At 41.1% G+C, this 14543-nt stretch overlaps 1 protein-coding gene across 1 annotated transcript in view; it reads right to left on the bottom strand.

Annotated features, from left to right (window-relative positions):
- The window catches only part of rdgA (retinal degeneration A), a 9339-nt gene extending 4089 nt beyond the window's left edge, over window positions 1-5250 (bottom strand). The window contains exons 1-5 of the mRNA XM_018547469.1: window positions 4250-5250; window positions 2242-2404; window positions 1460-2136; window positions 945-1339; window positions 119-501 (exon numbers count right to left, since the gene is read on the bottom strand). Of these exons, the coding sequence (XP_018402971.1) occupies window positions 119-501; window positions 945-1339; window positions 1460-2136; window positions 2242-2404; window positions 4250-5250 (2619 nt within the window). The remainder of the gene's footprint in view (window positions 1-118; window positions 502-944; window positions 1340-1459; window positions 2137-2241; window positions 2405-4249) is intronic.
- Between the last annotated feature and the right edge of the window lie 9293 nt (window positions 5251-14543).

Here is a 14543-nt window from a genome sequence, read left to right as displayed (position 1 = left end):
TAAAAAAAAAAAAAAAAAAAAAAAAAAAAAAAATACGGAATAAGATCATTTTAGATACTTGTAGGCGAAATGTTATAAAAAAATGACTATTTAAGTACGATACAAAAATCACGCTTGCCTGCATTGGTATAGTTTTTGTCGTGACCAGTTTGGCCGTGCTGCATTGTACTATACATGTACCGTGTCCACGTGCTTGCAGAAGAGGCAGCTGATATGTGGTCAAGCCGACTACCTCGATCAAGCCATCGTCCATGGCGGGTTCTCTAGTGCCACTTCCCGCACTCCACGGATGCGTCCCACCGCCGTAAGAAGCGATATTCAAGAACAGTATCGCATGGACCCGGTGCTCTCTCAATTTCGGTGTCATGTCCTGACCGTCGCATTCCAATGTCACGAAATCCGAGAGATCCTTCCATTTTGTGAGTAACAAGTCCTTGCAACCCATTTGTCCGTAAAACAATTTGTTCCTCATTCTGGAGTTAAACTTCTCCGGATGAGCCTCTATAAACGCGTCGCAGCGTATTTGTCAAATAAAATCCTTATTTACATAAAATATATTTTATATCAGATATAGAAATGTTATTTAATTAAAAAATTAACAAAAAAGGAAAAGAAGAATCTTCTAAATTGATCAACGCATTTTCAGTTCATTGAAATCATAATACAAAATCTTAAGCGGCCACACAATCGATTTCCTATTATTGAATTAGGCTCTAGGATTACGATGTCTATTAGCTCGATGTAATCAATGTAATTTGTAAAGGAATCATCCTCAAAATTGTCCTTTATCGATTTTGAAATGGGAAGAAAAAACCTTTATTTTTTAAATATAGGTCTAGTATTTTTTATGTTCTATAATATACTCGAAGCCCATTAAACTCGATGAGGGACATTTCTGATGATTACCTTGCTGATGCGAGTAAAAATTTAAAATCGGGTCTCACCTCGTGCTTCGTGAAACTCGAGGGCGATGTGAGCGTCCACACCGAGGGAAAAGTAATTATTAACAACGTTGAGTGGTAGATTTTCCTTGCCCTTGCCGCCATCGTCGTCGTTTTTGGAGTCGGGATTCCTCTCGACCTTCAGTTGCCATCTGTCCAACAGGGTGGTCTCACTGTCACCTATGCTTGTCAAGATCTTGCCGATCGGCTCGTCTTTGTAACCACCTCCCCATCCCAATGCTCTCGCTAGATCATTTCCAGTACCCAGAGGAAGTACTCCAACCGCTGGCGCTGGATAAGCGCCGATTTGATCCAGAATCGACAGAACCCAACCGACCGTACCGTCGCCGCCACAAGCCAACACGCGCAAATTTGGAACCTTCTTGAAGAGTTCCAATCTGCAAGATGACCGATATATTTTTGTTTAGTTGACTGATTTAGTCTTTTCTTTCCTTTCTACATCATGTGTCATTCGTGCCAGTCGTTCATATCTATTCTGATTTAACAGATTTACTCACCCCATTTTTGGACCGCCCTGAGTCAAATCGAAAACCTGTCTTGGATTGAGTAACCATTGGAACTTTTGTAGCAATTTCGCTCCCTGATTACCGCCGGATTTCGGATTTATGAAAACCAACACCGGCTTCACCGTAGCCGTCGGAATAGGCTTGACAATCCACAACTCTCCCTGATCCTTATCTTTTTCCTTCTCTTTCTCTTTCTGTTCCTTCTCTTTTTCTTTGTTTTTCCGGCGGTAAGAGCCATCACTAGATTTCTTTCTTCTGGGCGATCTTCTCAAGCTACTCTTGAAGCTACCTTTACGAGGAAGTTTCACAATCCATGACGGCGGTACCACGATCGACGCGTGACTGCCCAATTCGCAGCTCTCGCCTATTTTCTGTACGTTAAAGCACGACTCTTTATTGTGATAAGCGGCTTTGCACCAACTGCAGCTCACCGCTACGATTTCCCTGCAGCTGAAGCTGAGCTTCGATTGAAAAGACTTGCCGCAGTTGGCACACTTGCCCTTCTGCGACCGTCGATGAACCCAGTGATGATGAGTTGTCGTTTGCTCGCGGTACTGACGTACACCTACATCACGAAAGCTCGGCTTGCAAGCGAACTCTAGACCTCCGACGCAACAGGCGTGAGCCACTACACGGCAAGCCGGACATTTCAACCGGGGTCCATGTTTCTAAATGGAAAAAAAAGAAAGGACGAGAGATGTCGGTCCGATTAATCGAAATCTGAAATGTGTCTGTCATTCTTAAGCATCATTCGTTTTATTTTTGCGACTTACAGAACAGTCATTAACGTAACAGAAATCACCGGATGTAGCGGTTGGCACCCAAAGATGTTCCCCATTAAACGCATTTGGACCCCAATCTGGAGTCGACCGAGGTTCACGATGACCACTCGAACTACCCCCGTCTCTACTATCTTCTCCACTATCCTCTCTTCCTCTAGAATCATCACATGAAGCGCTCACAAAACTTATTTCGACTTAACTTTCATTAACATTGTATTCTACTGTGCCAAGTTAAAAAAATGATCGCGAAGAAAAATAATTTTCACACTCTACTTTCTACTAATTATTTGTAATGAAATTTTGATAAGTTTGTATTTAAATATGTATAGTGTTCATCCGTATCGCATAGAAATAAGATAGGACGCAAAAGAAACAGAACACATATATCATTGTATACATAATTCAAACTGCCCTTGCTCGTGCCTCTTTCATGAAGATCCGATAGCGCGAGAACGAAATTATGTCGTATCTTTGAAATAGTAACGATGTCTTCAAAGATTTAAGCTTTATGAATAATTTAAGCCTACCAGTCTACCTTCCTGCCTGATGAAACGTGCATTCAAAAATAGAATATAAAAATTTCACAACTACAGTAGCCTTTTAGATGCGAGCTTTTTTGATGTTTGACATCTCGATTTGCGTAATAATTAATAAATAACAGTAATAATCATACACTGCATGAAAGATGCAATACTCGTATGTATAGCTTTTTTCGATCAATATCCTCTAAATATAATCTAAATAGATTACCTTGTCTTTTAATAAATATAATTTTTCGAAGATAAGTGTTATCTTTTTAATTTATGGAAATGTCTTAAATAATAATTCATGAGAAGTAGCACTATACAGGCCTTTTAAATAGAATCGTAAATAGAGGAAAGAGACGAAAATAGTAGCATGATAAGAAAAGCCTTCTCCTACTTATTTTTTAAAACCCACTTTAGGTGATCTATAATTGCGTCAGAACGTAGGATAGAATTCTATTCATAACGTCACCTATCATATTTAAGTAAAAATATTTAAGTTTTCGTTTTAAACCAAAGATATCTTTAAATCTAACTATATTACATATATAGAATATAAAAAGTTAAAAATATAAATAGGTAATAAATGAAAAAAGAATTAACAGAGAAGATGGTAGGAATATAAAATATCTTGTATGCTTTTAATTTGTAAAATTAACACTGCGATTTAATTACGAGTTATTTCAATTCCATTTATATTTTACTGGCATTCTAATAGTACGAATCGATGTTATATATGGACTATAAATTTTCATTTCTAAGAAAAAGAATTTAATATACGAATGTAAGTACCTACTTTCATCCCAGAAAATTCTATGACCTGTATTAAGAATGTGCTTTTATGATATTCACGCGCGTATTTTAGCATATATAGTTCACATTACATATACTATAGAATTTCAAACATAAGAGCTCGTATTTTTATCGATAAAAGAGCGTTCTGAATACAGGTCTATACCTCTATCATCTTCTCTAACAACGAGATTCAGGGTCGGTTGCTCCCTCTTTAGATAAACTATATGGTAATTTATCCAATGGATAAAAAAAGTGGAAAAGAGAGAGAGTGAACTGAAATTTATCGAAAGGTGGAACAACCCAGCCTTCTAATCTATAATAATGTACCTATATTATACTCAAGATAACGTAACTTCATCACACAATTGATACAAACACTAAAACGCAAACAAAATCATCTTATACAGTACATTTCATGCACAATAGCTCAAATGCAATTAAAGAAATTGTTAAAACAAAAAAAAAAAGACAGCAGCGATATTACTTGCGTCAAAAGACCGCTTATGCCTCTTATATTTGTCGATAAATAACTCAAATTTATAAATGCCACAATCGCGCAACAAAATGAAGACGTGTAACTTAGAAACATGCTCATCACAATGCAATCCTGCATTACGTCGTGTTATGTGTGCTTAGAACATTCCGGAGGGTCGCGACTCCATCCAATCAGACGTACCCACCCTATCGGAGGTCGTGACTCTTTTCCAGGTAGCAGCGCTGTGTACCTCGTTCTCGCGTCCGTCGGCAGCACGATGTCGCCGCTCTTCGACCTAATGCTCTGTTGCGGCACTGCCAACGAGTCCGCGTCGACTACGCCGCCGTTCTTATTGTTATTGAAACACGAGTCCACGGAAGCGGCGCGGTCTCGTTTCAGCTCCGGCACGGTCAGGAAAATGTCACGTACGACGAACTTGGATCTACACGGCTCGACGGACTCATTCTCTTCGTCGTCGTCGTCATCGTCCGCTTCTGACGCAGTTGAGGTTGACACGACAGCGGAAAGGTGCTCCAGGGGGAAGGTGGTCAAGGCCTCCTGCCTGGACAGCCTGCGCTGCCTCTCCGGGAACTCTGGTCTGACCTCGAAGTCCGGCTCGGGAGGGGTGTCTTTTGTTGCCTCGGATGGGACGTATTGTGACTCGCACGAGTCATCGGATGTCAGGGTGACCAGGATCTCTGGACTGCCCTCCCTCTTAGTGTCATCCTCCGATTCGGAGAGATCTGAGCTATCGGCCTCATGGACCTCTTCGTCATCGACCTCTTCTCTGGAGGTGTCCTCGGCCAGCCAGAGATTCCGATACTCCTCGACGCAGGCACAGTGATAACACCCGGAGACTTGTATGGTTGGAGTTTCCGGTCGCTCAATTCCACCTGCTGGAAGTTGGCTCGGGGACGAAGTAGAACTCGCAGAGTACGCATCGAAGCTTTTGGAACGCTGACCGGTCAGCTGAGGTACTTTTAGAGTCGACGAGCCCCTCCTGCCGCGCATCGAGTCTTGCGATCTCGCCGGAGAACACGTGGAGGACGATGAGGAGGTACGGTCGTCCTGTCGCTTCGTCTGCAATTGTATCTCGTCAAAGGAGGCCGACCTGATCTGCTTGGGTACCTCGAGGCTAGATTGGGACTTCATTTCTGCTCCCGTAGGAGTGCGCGACCTTTTGAAGGTCGAGCGCAGTTTCTGCATCGTCGCTTAATAGCTACCTGGTGACACTGCCGTCCGCAATAACGGACGTTTCGCTGCTCTCTCTTAATAAAAATGAGACGCTTCTAAATAAGACACAAATGGCCGTGTTGCTTTCCTCGCTTTCTCCTTCGTCCCCGAGATTAGATATGTCGTCGAGTTTTATTCCCTGTTCTTGGATTGTCTTCCGCTTAAACGGCGACTGAATCGCTTGCTTACAACTTGAACCGAACGATGATGACGACGACGACGACGACGACGACGACGACGCGACCGTCTCTTCTTCCAGCTTCTTAGCTGCCGATTTGCAGCCCATTCTAAGTACTTTTGCCGGCTAGTGTTACCCCGAAATCCTTTCTTCAGAAGTCCTCAAAAATCATTCGAATAAATTAGCGTTAATCGTCTAATCATAATGGAAAAGAAAAAGCAATTAATTTATCAAGAGAATCAAAGGAACGTTCGTTGATATCGGAAAGAAGAAATATAAGCTGGGGATTTTCAGCTGTTTTTCAATGTCCGACACAATTTTTCGTATAAAGAGCTGTTTACTTGGAAGCGATTCTAGTTTTATAGAAACGTATGGTCACTGATTTTGACTCGTTGCCAATCGATGTTGCTCCAAATGTTTGCTCGCTGCTTCTACATATTTTGCTTATTAATTTGAAATTATGCATACGAAGTTTCCAATTATCCCTCAGCATTGCTGCAAAGCTTTATTTATCTGCTCCGAAATATATCAAACGTGATAACCGCAGCGACACGTGAATTCTAGGAACAGTATCTCGTTATATTTAACGAAAATGATTCTGACAAACTTGACGGTGATTAATCGAAATGGACAAATTTTCATCCGTCATCTGTTTTGCTTTCTGCGTGTGTCCACCCTCGCATCCACTCTTGCACTCAATCACTCTCTCTCTCTCTCTCTTCCTCTCTCCTCCTTTGTCACACTGTTTCTCTCTTTACCTTCCTGTCTCCTTTTTTTCTTTCCTCACTACCACCCCTCACAGCGCGGTTCTCTCCTCTTGAGTGACTGGCATCATCGATCGAGTTTTCCAACACTGGAATTTATTTTCACAGTGACGCGTGATAATCGGGGTCGCCGAGGTCGTGTGCACTACAGTCGCAGTACGAAGCGAAATCGAGCCGAGATGATTCCGTGAGCGGAGATCGATTGATCCTCATTGTCACCGTCACGAGATGTTCCAATCGACTCGAACGTCTTCAAGATTTCGCGCTCATCATCGGACGAGCGCGATTCCTCGTTGAACATATCGACAATCTGTCGAACGTCGACGATAACGAAGGTCAAAATTTCTTGGGAACGGCCGGTCGTTCGATGCCAAGAGCACATCGACGAATATTCACCAACGAGGCTCGTTCTTTCGAACGACCTTCGCCACGTCGTCGGTCGATCCATAAACTCGATCAATGATAGAGCACATTCCACGGAAACTCGCGCACCGCTCCATTCTTGCCACCCTCGAGATTCCTCGCTCTCTTTCTTTCTTCCTATCTTTTTCTCTCTCAAACGCAATATCTTTCGGGTAAGAAGAAACACCTACGCACCGTCCACGAAATCAAACGCGTCGTCGCGCAAGGGGTGAATTTCAACGCGGTCCTGCCTCTCCAAAATTTTCGTCCTCCGCTGGCAGTTCTTTTCGAAACCTGTGCATTTCGGACGGTGTTCTCTCTCCGCACAAGTCGCGTTCTTTTGCGACCTGCGAGGGGAAAAAAAAAACGTACAATGATACGATCTTAAGCGAGGCGGTATAGGCGACGGAGACGCGACACGACGCGGCGCGGCGAGATTGCCGGTCGGACTAACGCAAGCCAGGGCTCGTCGATGACCGATGTCGAAAGGGGTGAGAGAGAACGCGGGCGGTTGTACGTGTGCGCCCCCGTCCTACCCCGTACTCCACCTTGTCAAGCTCCGCTCATGCGCCCTCCGCAACGGATTACCTCTCAGAGAGGTGTCACGACCATGCGCGCAATAATATAAAGCGCATTGGTCAGGAATCGGGGTTCATATACGGTAAAAAATAAAATAGAGAGAGAGAGGAGAGAGATTTTACACGAGACTGGCAGTCGTCGAGCAGTGTTAATGGCGTTTGTATTATTCAGATATTTGAGATATTCGAGCACATATCGTGTTTCGCGCAACGTTTTGTTTGTTCAGTCGAAAATACAGATTTAATGGGATTTATGGATATACTTTGAACCTCTCGCTTTATCTCTCCTTTTTCCTCTCTTTCCTTTCTTTTGTTCTAAAAAAAAAGTATCGCTTCCATCTCTCGCGTATATAGCTTTTATAAAATAAACTATCATAAAGTAAACATCATAAAGTAAATTTTACATCCACTCTACTGAACGCTTCTCTTTCTCTCCGACGTATGTATGTGCAAATATCAGTCCGAAAATCACCGCTGCGAAATAAATTCTCGTATTCGCGTTGGATTCACGCTGAACTGCAACCATAACGTGTGGTCGGCACATGACCTCAAAGAATCAAATCTGCCGGGAAGACGTTAGTGCTATGTAGGTTGCAAATTATAATGAAAGCATCGAGTCGATAACAATCAAGATGTTATCGACACAAATTGAAACGTCCATTAACTTGGCAAACGGCCAAGATGTTAAAAAAAAAATCTTTTTCAAAAGAGTAATCTTTGTTAAAAGAATCGGACTGAAGCTTTTCTCTTATTCTTCTTTAAATTTCTTCTACAAATAATCGAGTAATCCTTTGTCTAAAAAGAGAGAGATCGCTGTTCAAGTTTCCGTAGTTAGATAACTTCTGACCTTATCTTCGAATCGGACGGTATAGGATCTTCGCGGCATCTTAAGTTCGTGCCCTCCGCGAAATGCACCCGGTGTCCTAGCTTTGGGCCCAACTCGAGCAACCTACAATGCACACGAGAAACGCCCAGATGGTGGTATACGGTCAGCATACGAGAGGACAACAACGTCTACGAGGTCTTTTAACCGTCTCTTTAGTCGTCTCACCTTCGACACGCTCCCGCTAAGGAACCGACCGGCACGGATCGACAGCTCAGTGTAAAGGAATTTGTAGCCGGATCGTCCAAAGAGTGTTGTTTATTAGTTCGAAGTGTGATTCTTCGGGCATTACGTTATTCGCTTATCTGTATGTGATTGTGTAAATGTATCTCATTATATACAGCATATAGATTTGGCGGTGTATAAAGGTAAAGCTGCGGATATTAATTAAAACGAATTCTACTTCATCGAATTGTTCGAACGTTTCCAGGCGGAAACGATCGAACAGAATCGACGACTGAAGGGATTATTGTCGCGTAAAACGTGACTTACGGAGTATTACTCTATATAGTGTGTCACACGGCCTTATAAGTCTTTTTTTTTTCTTGTAAGAAAGCTTCTCAAAGAAAGCGAATCTCATGTAACGAGCGAAATTTAATATCTTCAAGGAGGCTCTCAACGTTTCAAGTTAAAGTTTTAAGTGTAGAGTTTAATGAGGGATTTTTAGTGTCAATAAGCTATGTATTTATAAATGTCTAACAAGTTCTGATCACGTAATAACTTTGAGTTTCATAAAACAAAGAGAATAAAATGTCCGGATTATACAATCGCGTAAAGCCATAATCACAATTGCATAATAGCAACAATTGTGATTAGCGATTAGGGATTACTTTTTAACCAATTAGAACAAAGCAGTCATCGATTGCTTTGCCGTAACTGGTTGAAAAGTGAATAGCCAGTCGCAATCATGTAATCGCTGGTATAATTACGAGACGATTCATTGCAACAGAAATGACTATTGTGTTATAGAACAGATCTGTCCATTTTGAGCCATCGACGCAAAAAAAAAAAAATTAATATGGGTAAGATTTCGGAGACTGTAAAGCGTTGATATGCGTCTGTGAGTGGTGCTTATCAACGTTTTACAGTCCATGAAATCTCTATCACATTGAACTTTTTCGCATCAATGGCTCTGTGTTTTTGCTTAAATTGAATAGGCCTGTTCTAGATTAATCGTGAAAGAATATCGACACGGATTCATATGGATCAGAAACTCACGTGATTCTTATTGTAATCACCTCGCCGGTCGTCGGTTCCGATATCAAGCAACACAACGCGCACCTCTGCCAGTTCATTTTCATGATCGGTACCGCTTCGACGCACGCGACTGATGCAAAGAAAAGGAAGGGAAAAACGTAGGAATAATTGCAGCACAATTGCCGTTCCCCGCACTCTTACTCCCGCTAATCTTTCGCAATCGCGAATTATGTCACTTCTATGTAATAACACCTGGTACGCCTGCACTTTTCCTGTGTTTCACCAACCTGTCACTCACAAACATCTGCTATCAACTATTGATGATGTCACTCGTTTAATTCTTGCATTTCTGAATGAAATGCGTCGTTCGATAAATTACCTCCTAATTAATTTTGGTTAATTTATAAAGCGCGATTTATAAGCGCGATTCCGTCGTTCACAATCGCAACAAAAATGTATTGTTGATTTCGTAAGACGTATGACGTATTTAATAATAGCTTAACTAACATATCTCTCAAGATCATTTTCGCAATTAAATCGTGTTCGCGGTCGAATGAGAGAACATAATGAAAACATGTGCCGCTAAATCTCATTAATTTGTAGATTTGTAATAACTTCAATGCGTTCCAATGAGTTCTTTCTGAAAAAACATGGATTTTTATTTCAATGCCGAAATAAATAAAAAATTCTTTAATCTCGTCAGTAAACTTCTTCGAAATAATTATTTAAAGAAATATAACAAAATCGTTATTAACAATCCATTGACATCAAGAATGACTTCTTGCAAAAAATTTTGCAAAAAATCAGTCGTGGAGATTGCAGAAAAAAAACTATCGTTGATATATATTATTAAAATATATTGACCAAAATAGAATTACATATATAAATTTATTCTTTCTCGATACCTCTATGCGAAACATTTGCGATATCTTTCAAAATATGACGCATTAAGCAAATATTTTCCTCTTCCTTCACACGAACTAACTGTCGATTCTTCAACCGCATTGTCTTCCGACATGCCTATTCCGGCTTAATTACCATACTTCACAGCGATTCTAGTGTACGAAAATACGCATAATACTCGGGAACTGCACTTGAACTTTACTCGCGCAATACAAAACGTGCGTCCGCCTCCGAAAACAATCGAGAGTAGATTACGGAGGTGGCTTATTGTTAGGCTCCGTCTGTTTCGCCTCCTTCGCGTTTTGCCGCACGTTTGTCCTTCCACGGCGATGACAGTAAGAGCGAGAGCTACAGTCCCGCTCACGCATTATAAGCGAGATCTGCTTGAATGCTCGTTTTATCGCGAGTTCATTAATTATGAATCGAACTCGGTCGGAATCGGGAAAATGGTAAATTATATTATATATGTGGCTATAAATATTAAGTTGTTAACCTTTGTCGTGGTTTTTTCCGATTTCGTCAACGAGTACTTTTCACGTTGTCGCATTTCCGCGAGAGATAGGACTGCATTGCTGAGATCGGCGTTAATGAACGGCGTTGTATCAACACGTTGTAAAAACTTATAGTTTTTTGTTCGCGTGGTTTTTGCTGTATGCTGACAAAATAATGAAGCATTGTATTGCGAAAGCCGAATTCCTTAATTCGCGAACCGAAGAAGCTGCTCTTTTTGGAGAGTTATACGTTTGCTACACTCGTCTCCGTTATCTTCAGTTAAAGGGAATGTTCATTATACCTTGAGCAAAGAATTGCTCCGTTAGGAGCTCGCTTAAAGAAGAAGAACGAGAGAGACCCACCGTCTTTAAATCAATAAAAACGTATCCGTAGAGAAAGTTATTTATAACTACGGAAACCACTCGCAAACTCGAATATATCTTTGTCACGATATAAAGGATTATGTGAAGTAGTAAAATATGATCTCCGTCCCTTCTATACCGCGCCCTTATTCAATTTAGAATAGTTGATGGCGTCGAAACGAATGTGTCATTCTCTTACGTGTAAAAAATAAATTACGTCATGAAAGATTCGCTATCCTCACCCTTCTTCGATCCTGTCATCCTTCTCTCGTCCCTGTTTACTCTCCTCCTCCTCCTCCTCCGCCATATCTTCGCGAATAAATCCAATTACGAAACTCCGGAAATTAAACGAAAGAACGACGAGAAACCTTCCTCAATGTACTCTCAGTCAGCAAAGCGGCAGAGAAACGTTACTTCATGATTGAGTCCTGCGATTCCATCATTCGATCTCTCATGACTGACTTATGCGAAATAACTCGGGATGCCGTCGGAGTTTATTAAGGCTTCTGAAGACTTACAAAGTCACAATTCTATTTTCGATAATGCCATAATAGCATTATCTCTTACCCATACGTGTGTATGTTAACGCCACGTGAATGTGCGACGAAAAATAGTGATGGTAGAAAAAACAAGCGAAGAAAATCTCTCAGTGCAGTTTAATTATTTTTAAAATACATTGTTATAAAAAATGCGATTACATTGCATACCTCAATATACATATCGTATCAATTTAATTCGATCGAGTTCTGTTATATTAAGTGGATCACAGAATTCGAATATCGGTATTAATCGACGATTTAATATTATTTTTAATATCTATACATTACTCTGTAAAATACGATTACATTGCGTATCTTAATGCATTATTATATCAATTTAATCCGATCCCGTTATATTAGATGGATCAGAATTCGAACAAGTGTTAATTAGTGGTTTTAAAATTCATTTTTAAATTATTTTTGCAGTTGTTTTAAATTATTTTTGCAGTTGTTTTAAATTATTTTTGCGTTGTTGTTAAGGCGGTGTTGCTACAATCTCTCGTTTTTCCTCTATTTACTATCCAATTTAAAAAGTGACAGATAGCGTTAAAATATTGTTCTAATTAAAACGATAGAATCAGAACGTTAAACAGCCATGTAAAGTTTTTATTGTATTTAATCTTGTTTTCTTTTGCGAGGAAAAAATTTATATTTCGATATAATAGATCGAGATTCGATTTGTATGTATTTACGCATATCTATCATATACAAAACACGTTAATTTTATTCTACACTCTAGAAAATATTAGTACAGATTTAACACATCATGCGGTGTGTATATAATCCACACCATGATGGCGTGGATATAAATACTAGAGATTATAATAAGAGAGTATAATAAATCCACGCCATATTGTTATTGATATTGACACTAACATAGTGAGAATTAATTAAGTATATAAACACCGTATAGTATCAAATCTACATCAATATCTTTCAGTGCCTTTAGTCTTCTGTAACTTACCCAAATTGCAACTTAATTGCGAACGGAGAAACGTATTAAATTATAATCGTACTATTATTATATATTTCCGCGCGTCTTAATTCAGGAGCGTTTCAGCAGGTATTTTCGAGTAAGGTAGATCGGGATGTATCGACCCGAGGAAACGAGGTCGATTGTCGCTTACCTCATTGAAAAACTGGCTCTCTTATATAGCGGCGGGCTGCCGTCAGCACGCCGGCGTTCCTCCGTTTCCCGTCTTCGTGATCATGATCGCATCGCGTAGAATTGAAGGGCGTAACTTCCACCGTTTCGCGATCAATGTCACAACAAACGATACGTTCTCGCGAAAACGCGACCGTCGGTTACGAACACTTGCATAGTCGCGCGACGCACACGACGTGACGAACCTGATCGAACGGCGACCGGCAATCCGATCGTCCGTGACAGTCGTCAGGTGAATACGCACGTGCGCCGATCACTCGCATCAATTCACACTTGCATTTTATTGCGAGCTGGCAATCACCGCTCGCACTTGCATTGATTAACGAGTATTTACGTTGACACTTGGCGATAACTCAATCACGTTGGCGGAAAATCAAACGCGTTGCGTTTAGCGGAAAAAGTAGCTTTACGACTATTGTAAAATTCTTTCATATCATTGATCTTGTCCTTAGTTCCTCTCACTGGATCTGAATATATAAACCAATCATATATTAGCGAATTTTGTAACAGTTACGAAGCTGCTTTCTCTGCTGAATACCGCCAGAATAATGATTTATTATCGGAGTGTATATTCACGATACCATGGCAAACTACATTTATTTATTAATAATTTTAATCGCTCTGAGTGATGAAGGTCGAATCTTATTCACTTATTCACCAATACACTTTATTCGTAACTTCAAATATTCCACATGCCAGATCCGCGACTGGTTTGACCGGTATAATCAAGGTCTTTTTAAATGAACCTCGAAACCACAGTGCATTCCAATTTAAACAAGTGTATCGCCGTATTTGACGATGTGTACTTGACAATGACTTTTTCTCAGAATGAGGTCAAAATATAATCGGAGAAAGACGAAAACTTTCGATCGAGACGTCGGAACGACTATTGTTTACCTCGTTATCGCGACCTAACGGGGGATCTCGAAGAACCGTTCTCCGGGAAAAACTTCCGAAAAACAACTCTTGACAGCACTTATTTGTTAGTACTAACGATGACGCTTGCCGCGGATGAACGATGACTCTCTAAGTTAACACTACTTTGACGAAACGCTATACGCGACGCAACGCCGAGCCGAAGGCTGTCCGCGTCCCGTTATTATACCTCGACCGGTGATCGAGTGACCGTGAAACTTCACGAGACCACGACTAGACGAACGCTTCCGGCGATACTGCAGCTTGCATATTCAAGGAGGACACCCGGTTCTCCAGATGTAGGACCGCGCGACGGAGATCCCGGAGGAGGATTCACTCGGCGACCTGCCATTGTAAATAGTTGTGACCGAGACGACCAGAGGCTCGCGACCAAGTGTAACGGACGTGGAAAGAGGGACCAGACGAAGGAAGAGGACGGCGGTCAAGCCAGAAGGAAATGGCGAACGTCGGACGCTAGCGATGGACTCGAGCGCCCGTCGAGGCTGCTCTCTTCGACTGTAGGGCGAACAAAGGGAATATGCTAAACGCTGCTCTCCGCAATTATACATCTGTTTTTCCGTGGCTGAACAAGTGTACATATTTTTGAAACTTGAAATGAGATGGATTGTATGTTTGATATTTAAAAAGTTCCAACGTATGGTTTAGTGTATTTTTATAGGAATAAAAAACAGACCCTTTGAATTTAAAAATAACAAAATCGAAATTCAGGGAAAGAAGCGTGTGACACATCGATCAAGTGTTTCTATCTCGTCGCTTTGGAATCTCGCGAAGGATCTTCGATTTGATCTGTCTTTTAAAGAGTTTTGACTTGTCTCTCTTTTCAATCGTTGCGATTACTTGTCTGTCGCTTGCCTTTTTTCGTCTCTC

The sequence above is a fragment of the Cyphomyrmex costatus genome, unplaced genomic scaffold (assembly GCF_001594065.2).
Source record: "Cyphomyrmex costatus isolate MS0001 unplaced genomic scaffold, Ccosl1.0 scaffold639, whole genome shotgun sequence".
In the NCBI taxonomy this organism is placed as follows: domain Eukaryota; kingdom Metazoa; phylum Arthropoda; class Insecta; order Hymenoptera; family Formicidae; genus Cyphomyrmex; species Cyphomyrmex costatus.
Note: the sequence above shows the minus strand (reverse complement) of the source record. Positions and strands in the feature narration are given on the sequence as shown.